Source organism: Phodopus roborovskii, unplaced genomic scaffold (genome assembly GCF_943737965.1).
Source record: "Phodopus roborovskii unplaced genomic scaffold, PHOROB, whole genome shotgun sequence".
Taxonomy (NCBI): Eukaryota; Metazoa; Chordata; class Mammalia; order Rodentia; family Cricetidae; genus Phodopus; species Phodopus roborovskii.
In genome coordinates, this window is record NW_026126480.1 from 51,391,854 (window position 1) to 51,412,841 (window position 20,988).

The window sequence follows — 20,988 nt, forward strand, 5'->3', positions numbered from 1 at the left end:
ACCACAGAGGCAGTGTTGCCTCCTAGGAACCACCGTGATTTGAGGAGATGAGTGTTAGTTCCAGTGTGAAGATGGAAAACCTCCAGGGCCTGGCTATTGGTATCTACCAAGTTCTGTCAGCTAAAGGGGCTTCCAACAAAGGCTGTGGGCATAGAGCAGATCACTTGACCCATCAAAGATATTGGCCTTGCCCTATTAAATAAGAAAGGGTAGGGCCCAGAGCATGGAGTTTAAGACCTGGTCCCACTGTAGTAGCACAAGAAAAATCTGATTTTAAATTGTTGTTTGATTGGTTTGGATATTTTATTTTGGTTTGGTTTGGTTTTTTTCTTAAATGTGAATTCATGCTTTGCTCTGTACCAGTGTGTGCCTGGTGCCTGCAGGGGCCATAAGAGGGCATTGTATCCCCTGGAACTGGAGTTACAGAAGGTTGTGAGCCACCGTGTGTATTCTTAGAATTGAAGTCTAGTCCTCTGCCAGAGGAACAAGTGCTCTTACCTGCTGAACCATCTCTCCAGCTGCTGTTTTGTGAGATGGGATCTCATGTAGCCCAGGCTGGGCTCCCATTCACTACATAGCTGAACCACTGCTCTGTGGCCAAGCGCTTCTAACAGAGTTCTGAGCCTCGGAGCGCTAAATCCCACAGTGCTGAGTTCCAGGGTCCTGAGTCCCGGAGCTGATGGAGATCTGAACCAGACTTGTAGCAGTCTTGTTCTTTTCTGGCCATGCTGCCCTGCGAAGATGACCCCAGCCTGTGGCAGTGGAAGGCAAAGGACTTCCTGGTTTCCAGAAGCTATGGGTGTGCCACTCCACATGGCCATGGGGAGTTAATGTCACTGGTGGAATCCAGGTTGCTGTCTATCTAGATGGGCTTTGTGCGATCCCAACAGTCCTTCTAAAGAGGGAGAGCTCAGAGTTCCAGTGATGAGAAGTGAGAGACTGGACATGCCATAGCCAGCTCCAAGGAACGCAGTCTGTTTAAGTGACTGGGGGAAGGGAGGCTACATCTGCAGAAATGCCTTTGAAAAGGGCCACAACCTAACTGCATCTCATGAGTCACCCTGGAAGACAGAGGCAGAGGACAGTAGGAGGAGGAGTCTGTGTTGCCATAGGCCAAGTCTTCTCTCCACCATTAGGTCAGTGTGGTACACAGTGCACTTGTGTGGTCATTTGCTCCCTTCCCCTGCTATCTTGGTTCCTGGAACCCAGAAGTACTTAAATAAATAAATAAATAAATAAATATGGTTTAGGAGAGAGACTTGTGCACAGAGCACAGAGTAAGGAGCAACATTCCCAGATTCTACTTCTGTGTTCCTTTTAAAATCAGAGTTCTGTACCCACTGACTCTGGGTGCTAAGGTCCTTGGACCTTGTCCCCTCGTGGCAGGTCAGTGTGATGACCTAGTGACTATCCGCTAGCCGGTGCAGAGACTACACAGACTAAAAAGGCAGACTTCAGTCTGCAAAACAGGTTAGCAGCTCCCAGCCTAGGACCCTGGCTTCCAAACCTGCTCAGCCCTATGGAGCTCAGAGCTCTAGCCTGGCCTGATGACCAAGGGGCTGTGGCCTAGTGATAGACCTCGCTGCTTCCATAACTGCCTGTTTTTCCACTGGCAGAAAGCCCAGCAGTGCCTGGTTTAAGAGAGAAAACGCTTCCATCTCTGTCCTCAGTGGTGCCTTCAGCCCTTATGTGTTGAGTTGGGTGAGTGATGTCAGAGTCGGAACCTGCAGAGGAGCTGGCCTTGCTGGCTTGTGCTTATACTCTCAGTGTGTTAGAGGCTGAGGCAGGAGGACTGTCATCAGTTTGAGTTCATCCTGGGCAATATAGTGAGTTGCAAGCCCTCCTGGGCTACAGAATAAAGACCCTGTCTTGAAAAAACAAAATAACTAAGTAAATGAGACTTGCAGGAAACATAGGAGCCTGAGTAAGGAGTTGGCTTCAGGGCATAGGTGAGCCAGAGCCAAACAGCCTGGCCATGTTGCCAGCCAGGCACCCTGAGCCTTTTGCAGGAGATCTGAACATTTCCCCCAAAATTCACAGGGTAAAATGTTCTCAGTGGGGTTGTCAGGTGAAAAGGTGGGGCCATTAGAAAAAAGTCGTGACTTCAGAGCCAGTGTGAGTGGGGCGCCATCCTTCACGCGGAGGCTCACGCGGCACTCTCTTGCTCTTCTGCCACACAAGGAAACCAGCCCCACTTTGGTCTTGAGCTTCCCAGCCTCCAGGATAGGCAGATTAATTTCTATTCTTAATATACACCCTAGCTTTGGGTATTTTGTTATAGCAGCAGAAAGGAACTGAGCAGGGAGCCAAGAATGAGAGCTAAGAGAGGGACTGGATTCCACAGAAAGGAGGGTGTGGAAACGGGCAAGGTGCTCCTCTCAGAAGGAGTGTGTCTAGGGCACAGGCGCTGCATGCTCAGCAGGCACTCTAGCAGTGTTTCCGCTTAGAAAATGTCCTCACCACTGCCCCTCTGGCCCTGGCTGAGTCACCACCAGGGTCCTTCTCCAATCTCTCATGTTCCAGGCCTCTATGTATATCCTGGAGTATACATTGTTCAGGTGACTTCCTTCTGAGTCTGTGGAAGCCATCCCCGAACTCTGTCAGGGCTCCTCCCCCTTCTCTCTCCTAGACCTCCATGCTCAGCAGCTACCAGCTTTCATCCCAGCCCCTGGGGTATACCAGGACATTCCCATTTAGCTATTTACATTGTCATTGAGGCCTGCCTGGCCAAGGTCATAGGGCATCTTTCCTGTGTTTTGGGGCTCTGGCTACTCAGACTAGTACACCCCTGTGCTCCATGTTCCCCCCAGGCACAGTGTGTGTGCTTTTTGAGTTGAGCCTTTGTATTAAAGTGTGTCTTCAAGATGCCTGGCATCACTCTCCACATTTTTCATAGTTTCCATGCTTCTTGTCAATCAAAACAAGGAAAGTTTGCCACCCAGCTCTGCCAGAAAGAAATTTACCCACGCAGAACATCACCCTTGACCCTCCAACGGTTAGGAGGGTCAGCTCCCTCCATCAGGGCAGGAGAACTGTCTGCCTTTGAAGTTAGGCTTCCAGCCAGCATCCAGGGCAGAATCCCAGGTTCTCTTGTCACAGACCCAGGAGCTACTTGACTGCTGTGTGCCCAGTGCTCTCTGTCTGGCCATCTCTTTACCAAAAAGTAACTTAAACATGTCAGCCACTTGGCCAGCACAGGGTTTCTGGTTGAAGGGTGTTCTGCCCCCTGTGGGCATCAGGAAATGGGTGCTGGGCTGCTGAGCTGCTGATTGTCACAGGAAACACCAAGGTAGCCACACCTCTACATCACTAGGGGTTGCCTCCAGGACTCCCTCCCCGCAGACACCCCAATCCCTTCTGTATCATGCCACAGGCTTCTCCTGTATGTCCCACAATCTTTCCACATACTATAAGTCAGGCAATCATAACACAAGTGCAGTGTATGTGCTCTGCAAGCATTATTGTGCTGGATTGTCTGGGGAGTGAATACCAAGACAGACAAACCTGTTCACATTCAGTGCGCATGCAGTAATCCCCAAATATGGTCTTTAAATTTTTTTTTAATTTTAATTATATATCTGTGGGACTATGTGCAAGTCAGTGCAGGTACCTGTAGAAGCTAGAGACATCAGATCCCCCTGGATCTGGAGTTACAGGCAATTGTAAGCCACCTGACATGTGTGCTATGAACAAAACTTGGGCCCTCTGCAAATGCAGCAAGTACTCTCAACCACTGAGCCCTCTCTCCAGCCCTGATTTTTCAAATGTTTTCAGACTAAACTTAGGTTGATAGGATTTGTGGATGTGGAAGCCATCGCTGTGTGGGGTCTGGTGTAGTTAGGGACTGAAGGCAAGGATATTCAAAGCCATGCTGTGTCCAGAACAGCCCGTTCAGTAACACTGTAGGGTACATGGCCCAGCAAGCATATTCATCCTAGAGCGTTTCTACTTAAAATGATACTGACTAGAAGGAAATATGAATGCTGTGTGAATTGGCTAAGTAATAAGATAGACTCCAGTCTGAGGAGTTCAACTGGGGCTTTTTAGGTCACTCAGGGCAAAACACATGGTCAAGCAGGTCCTTTCTGGAACTGGGACAGCATGGTCATGTCATAGCTTCTGAGAACCTCATGCACTATGTAATCCCTAGTCCATCCTCTGTCTTCCACGTGCAGTAATGGGTCCTCACCTGAGCAGGATGTCCAGGAGCAGAAGGTGTCCATGCTGGTTTCAGGTTCCTGGGATGGTGCTCAGTTGGCTTGGATGATATGGGACCTTCTCAGCTCAGACAGGAACAAGCAGAACAACCTCTTGGATGTAAGCCAGACACACCAAAGTGGGTTCTTAGACAAACAGCAGTGGCTAAGGGGCCTGGCCAGCGTCTCTGATCAGGACTAGGGAAGGATGGGTATAGAAGTGTCTGTACTCTATTCTCGCTATATCCCTACATTGTAGACTCTGCTATGGACTGTGTTATAGATGGGGGAAACTGAGGCTCCTGAGAGGTGCTTTCCTGCTTTGATCAGAATGCCAGGCAAGAATGGAGGCTCAGGTTTGTCTTGACTGTCTCAGGGGTAGGGGTGTGTGGCTCAGTGATGGAGGGCTCATCTAACATGTGTAAGACCTTAGAATCCATCTCCATTGCTGCAATGAAAGGAGAAGGGAGGAGAGGGAAGAGGGGGAGATGAGGAATGGGGAGGATTATCTCATGTGCCTCATAGCATCTATCTGTCCACTGGCATCCCATGGAGAAGGGGCCACCCCGGGGAATACATCTGTGGTGTGAAAGGTTTTGCTTCCTCTGCCCTTTCAGGACTCTCCTGCTGGTCTTGGAGAAAGTCCCTCTTCTTGTTCCCTTTGCAGAAAGGCACTCTGCAATGGGAGGCCACCCTGGCTTCCTTGCCAAACTGCAGGCACCTCCTCCTGGCTGCTTTGCATAAGGGGCTATTTTAACTACTGACAATCGGAGGCTGTCATGAAATCTGTCGCTGCCTTCCACACGTCCCAAGGGGTGTATGAAATAAAATTTCTAGAGATTTCCCCCCACCCTTTGATGTAGATTTTTTTTCGAGTGGCGTTTTTAGGGCATGTTATCTTAAATGCTGCCTTGTGGTGAGGGCTCATAGCCACCTCCTGTGAGAGGGAGATCCCCAATTAACCTGGGATGTATGTCATGAGGGATCACCCACCCAGAACATCCATTAAGGCAAGCATCCTGTTTTCTAGGTGATGTAGGAGCACCCAAGGCCTTGTGAGAAGATCCCTCCAGGTCACTGCCTGGCAGGGCTGGAATTGGGAGTTCCCCAGTGCAGATGGGCACTTTGCATTATGCTATTGGCCTCTGGGAGGCACTATCTTAGCATTTTCTATAGAGCCTTAAGCTCATCACAGCCAGACCAAGCAGATGGAGGTACCAATTTTCCAATGTTCGTTCATGTACCAGAGAGACTGGGTACCCACGTGGTCAGGTTGTCATAGGAGCCAGAGATCTGTTGGCACAGTGAAATCAGAACTGGGAAAAGAAGATTCTAGCAAATGCAAAGGCCCTGAGATGCGAAAGGCTTGTGCTCTAGGAGCAAAGAGGAAGGGACAGTGATGGGGCATGAGGGTAGAGAAATGGGCAGGGCCAATAGCATTGCTGGATTCACATTCCTTCAAAGTCACCATGGATGATGGGTGAAACAAATGATCAGGAAAAAGGGAGATAGGAAGCTCCTTCACCAGACTAAGTCAAAGAGGGTGATCACTTGGACCAGGTTGATAATGAGTATTGAACTCTGGTATGCTACAGAAATTTTAGGGCAACCACTGTATGAAGAACCCTGATGCTGATGCTGAATGAGAAAGTAGACTTGGACATGAACTAGTAATTTCCATCAAAGGCATGCACACTGTATTGTGCATGTGGAATACTCAGGTGTATACATGTATGTATGCAAGCACCTATGTGTGCACATATGGAAGCCAAAGGAAATGCTAAGCAACCTCTATCAGTCTCCACCTTGCTGATTGGAGACAGGGTCTCTCACAGAACCTGGAGCTCTCCATTTTCTTCTAGACTGGCTGGTCAGTGAACTCCAAGAATCTACCTGTTTCTTCCTCATTCACTGCTTGGGTTAGAGGCATGTGTGGTAACACCAGCCTTTACGTGGGTACTGGGGATCTGAACTCAGGACTGTCCTGCTCTCTGCCCATATGCCATGCATGTCAGGACACATTCCTTTCCTCTACTAGGCTTTTTCTGCCTTTCTCCTGGTGATTCTGGGCTCATCCTAATGAGGTCTCCACTGGGTATTTGTCTTGGTGTTGTCAGACTTCTGCTGTACAGATCTGTCAGGACTCTGGTGCTAGTGAGAGATGTAGTTGTGTAGGACTGGAGCCAGGAGTGGGAAAATATCCTGTCTGTGCAATTGGAAAGGCCACATGTGTCTGTGACAGCCAGCTTCCCCTGGGTGACGCTGTGCGACAAGCATCCCACAGTCTCAGGCAAGGAACAGCAATTACGGTTCACATTCTTATCAAATGCCTGTTCCATGGACACACTGTCCCTGGGAGTCCCTGCATTGAAAGCAGTGTTCCTAATGTGGGCTCTGTGCTCATGGGCAACTGTCCCCCAATGCTTGGCATGTTGTACATGTAATGGAATGACACAGTGGCTTTGACATTGGCTACAACGAATGACTGAGGTCCCCCAACAGCTGGAGAGATGGCTCAGTGGTCAAGAACACTTGCTGCTCTTTCAGAGGACTCAGTTTCGATTCCCAGCATCAAATTTGGCATGTCCAGTGACGTACAACTATGTCCAGTGGCATACAACGGTGTGCAGCTCTAAGTCACAGGGGATCTGGTATCTTCTGGATTCCACTGGCTCCCTGTGGCTTCCATAAGTACATTTTTTAAAATATTAGAAATAATTCTGATGTATCATGGAGCTGAGGAATGTAATGTGAGCAAATACCCAGGTGAAGGACACAGAAAACACCTGACAAATGGCTCCCAGGACCTTCCAAGCCAAAGCCTGTGGCCTCTGTAGCAGGACCCTGTGCCTTCTCCCAACACTCACTACCCACCACCTCAGAAAAAGGCTGTATTCCACACAAAGGCTGAGGGGTCACCTCATAGGACTGGTAGGGTCAGAGACCAGCATGATGCTTAGACCAATATGGGCCACATCTAGATGTCCCCACAGGTTGGAGGTGTGCTGTAGCTTCTGAGACACCAGTAACCCACATGGCAAAGAGAAATGGCCAACTCTCCAAGGAGGATATGGGGCCACAGAATCTGTGTGGCACCATTCCATGGTTAGCTGCCATGGCCATTGGTACACTGGTGTGCATGGCCTGTACATGACCAAGGCCTTGTGTGTCAGCAGTGGCAGGCTGAATTTAATCAGTGCAGAAATGACGCAGATAGGCTTGTAAGTTAGAGGTAAGGTCGTGTATTAAAAGTGACAATTTTCTGGGTCCTCCTCTGTCTGTGTCTGTCTGTCTGTCTCTTTTGCTGACCCTCCCTAGATTGTGTTCTCCTGCCTGTGAGTTTAATCTCATAAAGCCAGGCCACTCTTGGAGGCCTCAGAAATGGGACTCACAGCAGCAGGGCAAGAAGCTCACAACAAATGAAGTCACAGGGGTGGCCACATCAAGGTCCCATGCCAACTGCTAGTGCTCTGAACTAGAGACTGTGGTGGCCTCAGCTACCCATGTGGCTGGGATTGGGAAATGCTGAACTCCCGGAGAATGAGGGAAGCCTATGGCTGCCTCTATCAGGTCTACCGAGGAGAGACAGCAGGGCCTCCTGCCTCCTTAGGAAGCAGAGAGAGCAGGGCTTCGGCCACAGCCCAGGAAGTGATGTGTCAGGTTCAGCTGATCTGGTGCTTCCCTGAAGACCCAAGTGGGAGTATAAGTCCTAGTAGGCATCTGTCCTGGCCATTGTCCTTGCATGAGCCTCAGGCCTCCTTCTGTTGCCCTGACTTTTTGGGTGAGTCTTACTTATACCCTACATCTGCCTGTGCAGCCCATGAGCTTCCAGAAGGGTTGGCACACAGCGTATACTGTATAGCTTGGGAAGGCAAACACTAGGTGTAACATAAGCCACTGTCACATGCAGGAAGAGTCCCAAGAACCATCCAGCCTACACATCTACCCTGGGTCAAAACTTAAGCTGGGTGAGGGTGTGTACACAGCATGGCATCTGTGTTTAAACAACTGGATTAGGGGCCCACACTGCCTCTCATAGGCTGTGTGACTTCTGAAGGTCTGTGGAAAGCAGAAGTTCTGAATCTAAGGTATGGCATGTGATAGTTATAGCCAAAGGGGTACACACTTCCCATGTACTGTGTGCCCAACTGGCCTCACCTCCAGCCACTCAGGTGCCTCTGTGTGAGTAGGACCAGTGCTGTCCCCACATCACAAGCCAAATACAAGACACACAGCCAGTGACAGAGGTGACCTTGGAATTCCACCAGTCTAGCTTCAGAACCTTGCCCCTCATCACTGCACTGCTACTTCTGGAAGATGGAGCCAGGACACGGGCTGGCTGCTGGGTGTTGTGTGAGGACCCAAGCAGGTAGAAGACCAATATGATGATGCAGATCCCTAGCAAAGCAGAGAGAAGCTAAGTAAATCTTCTACAGTAATGGGGATGACTAGGGGCTGGTGGTGATGGTGATGATGGTTGTGATGGTGGTAAGGATTGAGGCTATGATTATAAACGGTGATGATGCTCACCCACATGTGTGTTTACACACATTCACCTGTGCTCACATGCTCAAATGCACACTCACACATGTACCTCTATATACATTCTTTCTTACCTACATGCACACATACACACATGTGTGCCCATATATACAATCACTTGTATAAATGCACACACACATAAATGTGTGTATACATTCCCATGGACCTGTACACACATTTTTAATCACATAAACATGTGTGTGCATTTATACACGTATGCATCTGTACCCAAACACATGCTCATATGAACACATGCACACAGTCACTAATATAGTCACTGTAAGCCTGAACATAAAAGTTCTCCCATATACATGTATGTATATACACATGCATATGTACTCAGGCACACATGAATATGTATAAGAATGCATGAACATGTACACAGGCACACATACACACATGCATAAGCATTTCACTACACATTCCTCTCTCTGCCCTGTACCCTCCAGCCCAGCCAGAGCCCTATCCACTCTTGGCACTCATTAGTTTCCAACTGGTTGACAACTTGCCACATGGGATGGAGACAACCAAAGCAACTCATAGTAATACTCATAGTGAGCAGTCCTCCGGCCTGTCAATGGCTCATGAGGGCCCCGCCCTCATGACCTCACAGAACTCTATCTCCCCCAGACTATAGAATAGGAGGACTATTCAGAGACACAAGGTAATGCCCATCCTGGAGCCATGAGGACAGCATAAGATATGTCCCTGACCCAGGGTACAGGCAGAAAAGGAAGGCACTGGATCTGTGCTGGGTGACATGAAGTGGACACATGATTTGATCTCGGTGATGCCACCCATTAAATGTACCCAGGCCTTCCTCCTTGTGAACAGATGCCCACAGGAAAGGGACAGGGCTGTTAGGATTCAGGTGGTAACAGTATGGGAGTGGAGTGACAGGTGTAAACAAGATGACCACCCTTTTACTATTTTGTGTCTACAGTCCAGCATTTTGCACCCAATTTCCTTTCTTTGTACACACAATATGTTCTAGTTGTTTTCTGTTGCTGTGATAAAACTGTTACCAAAAAACAAGTTAGGGTTATTTCATTTTGAACTTCTTGGTCACTGTGTGTGTGAGGGAAATCGGGGCAGGGACGCAAGGCAAAGATCTGGAGCAAGGCTTCTCACTATTCCATGTGGTGTTAACCTCTGACCAGAGAACTCACTTACAGCCAAGGCTTTGCAGCAGAAACCCTGGAGGAAACTGTCTGCATACTCACTCTCAGGTTCATGCCCAGCCAGCTTTCTTATACAAACTAGGACCACTTGTCCAGTGTTCTGGGCAATCCTACATGGATTAAGACAATCCCTTATAGACAGGTACACAGACCTACCTGATAAGGAGTTACTCAGTGGAGACTCTTGCGGGTGATTCTAGGCTATGCCACATTGATGGTTAATGTTAAATCTGGGTGACAAATTTATAACCTGACAATTTCACTTTGGGCCATCAGTTTACTGTCTGTTAGAGTGCATTTCCTAAAATTAAATTGCTTGCTTTGTTTGCAAAATGCCATTGCTTTCAACTTTCATTATGAAGGGATGTCCTGGCAACTATTGGCACATTTTTGTTGATGGCCTTCAAGCTGTGTGGCCTCAATAGTAGACCAAGAAATGGTTGATTAGAGAGGTAATGTACACACAGCCTGACATTTAAACTACCAAAATGCCTTCAACTTTAACTTAACTAAGATATTGCCCCTGTGATGGGGCCCACAGTCTAGAGCAGGCCTTCAAAGGATGACACTAGCACAGTAAAGAGATAGAGGGGTCTCTGAGCTGCGTGTGCACCCTTCACTGGGTTTCCATGGTGATAATTGACTAGGTACCTCATTGGTGTTCGCAGCAGGGCCTGATACACAGAAGCACTTGGTGTTAGTGAAGACAGTAGTGACAATACAATATCATGGCTGAGAGAGGCATAGAAAGTGGGAGTCTTGGGTGTTTGAGAAAGGTGTGCAGATGGAAGGTGTGGACACACAAGTGTGAGCCCAGTTTAGGACACCTGTTGTCCTGCCTGTCAGTGAAGAAAGGCAGCAGGAGCTGCTGGAACAAAGAAACTCCAAAGTGCAACCCAGTGTAACAGAGGGTTGATTTTTTTTTTCTCTCATATAGTGTACAGTGTACACTTCTGCCCACTCTGACACACAGAAGTCCAGGCCTTTGTGTGTGTGTGTGTGTGTGTTCATGTGGAGGTCATAGGTTAATATCTAGTGACTTCCTCATTCGCTTTCCACCTTATTTTTTTTGAAGCAAGGCCTCTCACGAACCCTGGAGCTCTCCAATTAGACCTGAGTGGCTAGTTAGTGAGAGCACCAGGGATCGCCCACCTCCAGTGCCTCTGTGCTGGGTTTTGTACACCTTTATGTCTGGCTTTTTACATGGTGCTGGGAACCAATCTCGGTTTCTAATGCTCCCATGCAGATACTTAGGTACCAACTGAGCCTTGGGCCTCTTTATTCTGTCTGTGGGTGCCCTGCCCTCTGGGGTTTGAGACTTGACCTGGCAGACAGCTAAAGGAGAGAAGGACAGCAGAGGGGCTTAAGAGCCCAGCTTGGGACCACCCTACTCCTCAAGAAGAACTAACCACTGAGCCACATCCAGGGTGCCAGGGTAGCTGGGAAATGCAGTTCTAGTTCCCACCTCAGGCACACCTCCTTCCACCCCAGGAGGGGATTCCTCACTCTGTAAGTAGTGGGGTGCTCCCCTAACTCTGTAAGAACTGGGGTGCTCTGTCTCTGCCTCAGGAACATGCATGGGGGGTAGTGATAAAAGTTTATCTTGGAATGAGACAGAGAAGAGACTGACAAGAGGCTCGAGCTCAGGCTTTTTCTTCAAGCCATTTGCTCAGTTTCTCCCAGAGTTCCCCAGGACCCCAGAAGAGGCGGGGCAGGGATCTTGTCTGTGAGGGGAATACCTTGAAGTTCACTGTGTACTGTGTTGCTTCCAGCATTTGCATCTTCACAGTCCTGCCCCCCCAGCCCTGTGCCATCTGCTAATCTAATTACAACAGTCATATCATTTCCCACCGATCTTTAGTCTGAATCTGCTGAGTCAGGGAAGTGAGGCTTAATTAGAAGCGTTAATCATGTGTGCTTAGTTTAGCCCTTAAAAAAAAAAAAGGAAAGCAGCCATCATCAGGTTATTAATCCTGATCATGTCTTTCTGGGATAAGGCCACTATCAGAGGTTCCTGAGATGGCAGAGGCCTGCCAGCTTGGGTAGTATCCTTTGGGCATGCAGATCTAGCAGATTCCGTATAAGGTGGCTGTCTTTGTTCTGGCTGGAAGGCTTGTGTCCCTTGCTCTGCAGAGCCTCACTTACCCCTCCATGTTCGGGCACAGGATTCCATCTGTGTTTTAGAGTGAGCTCCTTCCTCTCTGGTCAGCCCAGGGTTCACAACATCCCTAAACTTTGCAGACTTGGGTGCCAAATCATCCCCATCTCCCCAGATATGTCCCTATGCAGAGTGGACGCCACCTTGCCTGGAGCAAATCTCAGATATTCAGCTTTTTGCCTATTCTGTGTGTGGGCTATGATTTTGCTGAACAGTATCTCTCTTCCCTCTGCAGAAACCCGTGCTGACCGCAGCAAGAAGCTCTTCCGGCATTACACAGTGGGCTCTTACGATAGCTTCGATGCTGCCAGGTAAGGCATGCTTCTGCCTTCTGGGGAAACTCTGGCCTCAGGTGTTCTTGCGTGCCTCAGGAGGGGGTGCCTTTTGTGCAGTCTAGGTCACCTTTGCTTTATTATTCTTGTGTCATCTCTGCTGAGGTTGTGGGGGGAGCACCATTTTCTAGAGAACCTGTCACAGACAGGCCTGCATGCAATTGCCTGTGGAGGAAGCCCCTGTGAGTGGGCAGCAGACGTTAAGGAGGAGGGAAGGGTGCCATCGTTGAGAGAAAGCAATAGAGATGGGAGAGAGGAACAGAGTTGGGGGCCTGAAGCAAAGTGATGGACATCCTCCATCAAGGATTTAGATGATCCTTGCTCTGGGCTCCCACCTTGCCTGTGTGTCCACATTCTCTTGGTGTCTCCTGCCAACTGGGTTGTTGATAAGGAAGTCTCACTCTTCTTAATGGCCAGGACCCCAGGTAGGCAGACGTTCTAGGCTCACAAGGTTGGGAATTTGTAGAAAGTGTGTTTCACATGGTATGATTGCCCTGGGGTGCAGGATGAAATCTTCCCACAGAAACCATGCTTGGGCAACAACTGTTGCAAGAACTGTGTGGTCTCTGTGTCCTGCCTTCCTAACTCTAGGTGGGGCCAAAACTAGGACACTGGCTCCACCAGCAGGCCTGTGTTGACATGCAGCTTTTCTGTTCAGGCCGTTGTTCCCTTTGCAATGGTTCTAAGCATCCTGGGTGTGGAGTTTGTCCTTTTCTCTGTCACAAGCCACAGTTCCCTACTCAGCACTGATGCCACAGTGGGACAGAGGTCTATGGGAATACCTGGCCTGAGACAGGTTGATCCTGGGTGTAGGGATCAGGGATGCATGTGTGACTTGGGAAAGGAAAAGTTGTACAGGTACATGACTGTCCCCTACAAGGGCCCTCTACCCAGCGCTGCTGGGAAGCCTACCATGAAGCAAGAGACTGAGTATAGTGAGATATCTACCCTGCCCGCACCTGCTGCACTGACCACGCCCATTGGGGGTGTGGGCACGGGTACAGACATGACTTTTGGGAAGCTAGGTCTGGGGTCTTGGACCCTAGCTCACTCTCTTGGTTCTGGTCAGGTCACGGAGAGCAGCCTGGGTGTGGATCCTTGGAACGGGAACTTGCGGTCATTGGTTTCTCGTGTAAATGACTTTCCCAGAATACAATATATAACCTATATATTTATCCTCATCTCATGTATCTTAATCTGTGCATCATTAACTGAGAGGCCATCGGCTAGATCCCGTCTGAGGAGGGCCATTTCTTGAGGGTCTAGCACCCTACACTGGATTCTACCTGATTCTAGGCTCTGGTGGTCAGTTCTTGCCTGTTCCAATAACTCCTGTCTCTTGCTGAGGGTCCTACCTGGGTCTGTTGTTGAGACAAAAGTGTCCAGTGTGTGCTTTGCCATTTTGAGGTGCAGAGATCAGCATGGTTAGCACATTGACAAGAACCACCTCCGACTGTTCTGAAACCTCCCCACTGCAAGGCAAGTCCTTACCAGCAGCCATTCCCATGGATTCCTCCACACAGCCCATTGTGTTCCATCTGTGGCTCTACTTACTGGGGTTTTATGGAAACTGTTCATACAGATGCTGATTTTACCATTGATGGATGCTTGGGTGATATCTGCCATGATGAATGCCGTGCCATGGGCAATCCTGTCTGAACATGTTTTCAGTTCGAGTCATTTGCCAAGAGCACAGCTGTTGTCTGACTTGGTATTAATGCTGACCTGTCCTCTACCACTCTCAAAAACAATATGGGCTGGGATGGACATGGTGGCACTTGCCTGTAATCCCAACATTCTAGGTGCTGAGATAGGAGGCTGCTGAGTTCAAGGTCAGACTAAGCTACTTAATGAGACTGTCTCAACAAGAAAGAATGGAAAGAATTGCAACAAAAGTCTTATTCTCTGCCCCCTGTCTCCTTCCATTGTCTAGCCCTTTTTGTTGTTTCCTAGGGAACTGGGGATGGAATCCAGGGCCTGGCATATGCTAGGGAAGCACTTGTTCTAGCATTGGTCTACATTCTAATTTCCACTGCCTGCCTTTCAGACCTTGGTGTCTCAGTGAGACCTGTGACCTGGCCCTATGCACAGGGAACTATATACTGGAAAGGGAACTCAGAGCCAGCAATTTCTGATAAAGCTGGCCAGTATGGACCCTTAATAGGGTCCTTAATAGGTGGCCACAGTCAGTTGTGTCAGCCCATATGTCCATCTGACAAGGAAGGTCCAGGCAGAGCCAGTGAGCTTTAAGGCCCAGGGAGGTAGGGGAAAGCTGCAACAGTGAGCCCTGTGGCAGTGGGGGGAGGTGTGAACCCTAAGATGGAAGACCCCAAGCAATGACCACTCTCATATTATGCCATTGATGGAGCATGTCTAGGGCACAGAGAAATGGATAGGTGGTCTTGATGTGTATATATCTATGAAGGTGGCATACTTTGCTCCTTAGTCAGGGCCACCTCCCCACAAAGCGGTGCTGGTACCTGACTTGGAAAGCAGAGAGGACAAAGTAGGGCTAGAGACAAGACCTCACGGTAGAGGCTCATCACAAAGCTAACATCAGGATTGGTTTCGGGTCAGCTGGCCAAAGCTACATGGGATTCACATAGCAATCCAACCATGGGGTTTAGGGCCAAATGGGGACCAACTAGCAGCTTCTGAGCTAAAGGTAGAAGTTTCTAGATTAACAGTTGGGTTGGACAAGGTGTGGGCCTCCCTTGACCTGCCACTTCAATAAAAGAAACAAGAGTCAAAAATGCACCGTTCATCTGTCACCTCATCAGCACCAGCCACCATGACCCAGTCACACCCTCAGGAGCCTTGTAAAGGAAGGTCACTCTGAGTGGTAGAAAAACATGGAAACTGAGAAAGGGGTCAAGTGATGGGGTAAAGCTTGTGTGTGAGGCTGGCTGCCTGAGACCATCTGAGGTTAAGATGTTTCTGTTCACAATGGCCTTGGAGTAAAGGGGTCTGTGAGGAGGAGTCTTGGTGAAGATAGAACTCTTGCTGCCCAAAGCATCATTGGGAGGGAAAACACTGCTCTTGTGACTGACAAAGAACCATCAAGCTCACTCATACAGATGCAGGCAATAAGAAAGGAGTTGCTTTTGACCATGGAAGGGAACTGTCATACCAGGAGTTTGTGGGTGGAGAGACGGAATGGGGTGGATTAGAAGGAGAGGCTGGACATCACTCATTTGACCGAACAGGCAGAAGCCATCTGGGGAGGGATGGGCAGCCGCAGTGCAGTACATTCATCAACTCATTAGGAAGGGCCAAAAGCAGAGCAGAGACCCAGCCACTGCACCGCCCCACTGGCCAATTAGCCACTCTGGTCGTCGTGGCTGTGGTCTGTGCAAGCACCAATGGCTGAGGCCGCCTTGCTGCAGATGCTAATGTAATTAAAGAAAATGGGATGGGAAGTAAGGCTCAATTGAGACCTTTTCTGAATCAGTTGAAAGCTTTCTGCCCTTCCCACCCCTTCACGCGTCAAGTTAGCCTAGCAGCTCAGCACTTGAGAGATGAGGGGTTAAAATAAACCCAGGCATTGGCACAAATGTTCCACCCAATTCCTGCCTTAGGATTCTCTTCCACCTGCAGGGGGAATATGGGAGGAGTTTAGTAATAGGCACAGTAGTCAGAATCAGACAGCCGAGGTCCTAGGGCCACCACTGTGCAGGACTTTGCAGGTATCTGAAGGTCAGTGTTAAAAGCACACCTCAATATGAGGTGACAGCGGTAAGTCCTCCTTCCTCATTAATTGGGTCCCTGCCTCATCAGCATAGGACACCAGGAGGAAATGCCTGGGTGGGCAGAGGAACCTCAGGGGTTGCTTGTTATACACTGCTCCATCTATCCACCCATTTCCCCTTATTGGTGGTCTTATTGGTGAAGACAAACAGTGAAGTCACACATTGTACCAGAGAGTTTCCCTGGGTGGTCAGTCAGTGCCACGGAGCAGACCAGTAGCCCTTGAGCCCCAGAGCAAGCTGTGGGAGGCCAGAGCAAATGTTCCTGAGGATGAACCTGAGGTGACTCCCAGAGGCTGAGAGGGAGCCAGCCATCCGGACAAGACTCAGCCACTGCAGAAACATTGAAGTAGGCAGAAACTGCACAATGGCGAGGAGCAAGGTACACACAGAAGATGATGGCCTTGGAGCCCCTGGATTTGGGGCTCATCACACCTAGTGGGGAGATACTGGAGCCCATGTCATCTGCCCAACAGGAGAAGAGCAGAGGAATGGAAACCAGTGAGGAGTCTGCCCTGTCGTCTGGGCTGAGCACCAGCTCTATGCACTGTCAGAAGTGGGGGCAGAGCAGGGGGTGGATCTGAGGTGACATTGGAAGGAACAGAGCTCTGGGTATGAGTGAGGGAGAGCGAGGTTGATCTACTCTCCACCCTCTCTAAGATTTGCCAGGGAGGAGTTAGTGACCTGGTACTTGATGGCAGCAAGGTCCTCATGGTTCCCACCACACAGCCAGAGCTGCACAGCCTGTGCGCAGCCTGCTTGGAAAGACAACCTTCATGAATGCATGCCAGGACGAGCCACTTCCTTTACATCTTCTCCCCAGGAAAACCAATTTCCTCCTGGAGATTGATCTAGGAGGGCAGCAGATTGCGCCTTTTCAACAGGTGACTACCTGCTACCCAGAGTTACTTATTTTCACGGCTTTCAAGTATCAATTTTACGTTTTTGAATTGATAATAGAAAAGATGCACTTGGTAAAAGATTCAAAATGTTTAGGAGATAATATGGAGTGAAGAACAGGTCCCTCCCCGCTCCAGAGTTCTTCCCAGACAGAATCTCCCTCACTGGATTCCTGAGGCTCTTTCTAGAGAAGGACTCTGTGATGTTGTAAGAAGCCTCTGGGTGGAGGGGGCTGTGCTCTGTGTTCACCTACATGTGTGTGCACATGTGTGCAAGGATTGGGGGCACAGGTACATGTGTAGTCATGCATGTGGAAGCCAGTGTCAATATCAAGTACCTTCCTTTGTCACCGTCCGCCTTATTTTTTAATTCTGGGGAAAACTTCCACCCCTCCATTCTCCATGGACTCTCAGCTTCCTTCCTTCAGAAGGAATGTGTGTAAGAAAAGCAACCAGTCCATTCAGGCAAGCCACACGGATAGGGCAAGGAATGGAAAGCAACCCTTCCTTCCCAGCCTCTTTTGCAGGGCCCCACTGCCCACCTGCCCACCCAGCCATCTTGTTAACTATCCTTCCTTATTCCATTCATGTTACCCCAGCTTTATAATAGCCACACCTTGTGTCTTCATTTCGTCCTGAACTGCCCTGACTGCTGGAGAGAACCTGGCTTCGTAGTTCTACTTGTCCACAGTCTGAAGAGCTGTAGCCTTTTCTCCCAATTGTCATCTTTCAGGTGACATCCCCAGACTCTCCCTTCACTTCCTTCAACCCAACAGGCTCTCTTCCTCTTCCTCTTTCAGTTGTTCAAAGTCATCCCACATCTAAGTGTCAAACAAGCATAGTGGTTTTTGCATGGCATTGTGTTGTTGTGTTTTTCCTGGAGATTCTAGTTGCTTTTATTTTTTTTTTTCTTTTGTAGCAGAAGTAGGTCTTTGTTAGCAAGTGACTAAATGCCCTTCCTGCCTGTGGTTACATCCTAAGAATGTGAGCCATTCCTAAGAGACTCCTTTGAAGTTACACTCCCATCTGGACTCCAGTTCTCAGCACTCAGCAGAGTCATTGTGCAGTTTCTCCCTTCATTAACATATGAGATGAGTGAGTAGTTTCTTGGGCGTTGCTGTTGTTCTGAGGGGCTACATCCTCAACAAACTTCAACAAAAAGAACCTGAAGTGTAAGCACTCTGTCTGCAGTCTCTAGCCTTAAACTTCTGGGCTCAAGAGTCATTTAGCCTCTGAATTGGAATAGTCCCACTTTGTGGTGTGAAATGTGATGCTCTCCAATCCTCATTCCACTGTCTCTGCCCCTCTGTTCTCCTTTCTGGAAGTTTGTAGGAATGTCAGGGTTTCTTTGTCTCCTTAATGTCTGATGCTTTGGCATGCTGACCTTAGCCTGACTCCTCAACACATTATGTTTACTGTCCTTGAATTCCCTCAGACTCAACAACCTCAGAGTCTCTCTCTCTCTCATATTCTCTCTCACACACATCCTTCTGCCTTCCCTCTGTATCACTTAAAATCATCCTATCCATCACCATTTCTCCAGTTTTTCCATCCTTATTCTAGGAGACTTCCCTAGCCACCTGTATAAATTGTCTAGATAGTCACTTTGTCATCGTCCAAAGGCTGTTTATTTCATGGCAGGATGAGCTTCTGACACTTCAAAAAAGTATCGCTGGGAGCCTCTGAGAGCAGACTGGACAGGTCAGTGTTCACAGAGGCCTCTGCCTGTGGCTGCCCTCCAGGCACAGCCTAGGTTGAATGTAGATGTAGATTCTTTCTAGTCAAGTGCCAGAAAGCAGGATGGATGACATGCCCCTTGCTTGCTCCCCACAAGAGATCATAAACAAAGACAAAGCTGGTCTCTCACACACTCCTGCTAGGCATGTATCAGGGTCCAAATAAACATAAGATGTGTTCTAGTTTTGTTTCTGTTGCTGTGAATAAACACCCTGCCCCAAAGCAACTTGGGGTAGAAAGGGTTTATAACGTATTACATGTCAGTCCATCCTTGAGGGAACTCAGGGCAGGAACCTGGAGCCAGGAACTGAAGCAGGGGCCATGGAAGAATGCTGCTTATTGATTCGCTACTCATATCAATCATTAGTCCATATCCTCCCAAAGCAATCATTAATCAAGAAAATGTAACGCGGGCTTGCCCACAGGCCAATCTGATGGAGACAATTCTTCAGTTGAGGTTCCCTCTTCCCAAGTAACCATAGGTTTGTGTCAAGTTGATAATAAAAACTGACCATCCCAGAGGGAATTTTATTCTGGAGTGAGCCCACAGATGGTCAGGTGATAGGCAGGAATGAAGAAGTGCCACATGCAACTGAGTCATGCACAGAAGTGACTGTGTGGCTGTGGAGAGGGGAAGCCATGAACTCAGACTGGTTCCTAGTCCCAGGCTCACCACCCACCAGCCCTGGGACCCTCACAGGACCACTCAGCCCTCTGCCTCAAGTGCTGTTTTTCTTCCTCTGTCACAGGGCATCAGGAGTCAGACCTACAGTGTACACAAGAAGCTGAGCACCAGGCAATTAGTCCTGGGTCATCCTAGCATATGAGGCCCTTGCAGTGGCCAAGCCTAGCCCAGCCTCCTCCCTCTTCAGGATCTGGTAGTTTGGCATTAGTGTCCTCTGGCCTCACCACAGCCAACATCCCACATCTAGTCACTGTGACTTAAAACCTGACAAAAAGAGAATTAAGGGAGGGAGGGTGTGTCCCATCTCAAGGTGCAAAGGGATGGTGTGCATCGAGGCACAGCTGCAGAAACAGCTTTGTCCCTGGCACCAACCTGGAAACAAGATATCCATGCTTGACTGCTGCTCCCCTTTTTATTTGGTCAGGGACCCCAGCTTATCCAGTGGTGCTGCCTACATTCAGGGAGGGACTTCTCTCCTCAGTTAAGCCTCTCTAGAGGGGGCTAGAGAAATGCTTCAACAGATACATTGTTGCCTACCTCTCAGCAAGCTATGGGTTCGATACTCAGCATTTCATACTGGGATGATGTAGCTCTTACCTGTAATCCTGGTACGCAGGAGGTGGAAGCAGGAGTTTAGGGTTATCCTCCGCTACAGAAAGAGTTGGAGGCCAGCCTGGGCTACAGAGTCCCTGTCAAAAAACAAGACTTAAAAAAACAAGTAAAACAACAAAGACCTCTCTGGAAACTCTTGTATAGACACACCCAAGGTGTGTTTCCTGGGAAATTCTGAATCCTAGCAAGTTGATAATGGCGATGAACCATTATGACCTCCAGCCCTTCCTGATGTTGGGGACCTAATTTTGGGTTTCCTTTCTCAGAGCACATGAGGTTTTGGGAGGAGTGGGGGCTCTGATGGAGTCCAGCTTAGGGATCTGAAGCAGCAGAATGGCCTCTTGAGAAGGGAAGGCAGGCCCCTTGTGCCTGGCCTGACGACCAAGCTCAGAAATCACCCTTTATGGCGCTCAGAACCACTGACTTCTGGGTTGGGGCTTTCCCCTGTAGCTACTGAGTGTGTCCCACTGGGGCCTGGAGCAGAAAAGCCCAGATGTTCACTGCAGGATTGCTGTGCTGTGGGATCAGGCAGGACAATTATGTACTTCCGTCCAGGACGAACCCTGTCCTGGCATCCATCCCTGCAGGGAGGCGCCTGGCTCAACACTCTCAGGCCACATTTAGCACTTTTCCCAGGTGGCGAGTGGGTGTCCTGATGGGGGAGAGCAGGCAGATGGGTGGGGCGATGCAGAAGCCGCAGAGCAGTTGCTAGGGGAGGCTGGCATTCAGGCACACCTCCAGGGCGCGCCCAGCAGAGCTGCCCTTGGCCGTCCGGTTATGTGGAGAGGCAGGCCAAGGTAGAGAGGTGCCACCATGAGCTTCCTGTCTCCCCACTTCCCTTATCTGCATCACCATCAAAAGAAGGGTGTTGGCCCCATTGTCCCATGGTCAGCTGCCAAA

General features: G+C 49.2%; 1 protein-coding gene across 1 annotated transcript in view; it reads left to right on the forward strand.

The window, feature by feature from the left end:
• Shank2 (SH3 and multiple ankyrin repeat domains 2) overlaps positions 1 to 20,988 on the forward strand; it is a 420,233-nt gene that overhangs the window by 246,020 nt on the left and 153,225 nt on the right. Inside the window, exon 15 of the mRNA XM_051193484.1 lies at positions 12,313 to 12,388. Within this exon, the coding sequence (XP_051049441.1) occupies positions 12,313 to 12,388 (76 nt within the window). The remainder of the gene's footprint in view (positions 1 to 12,312; positions 12,389 to 20,988) is intronic.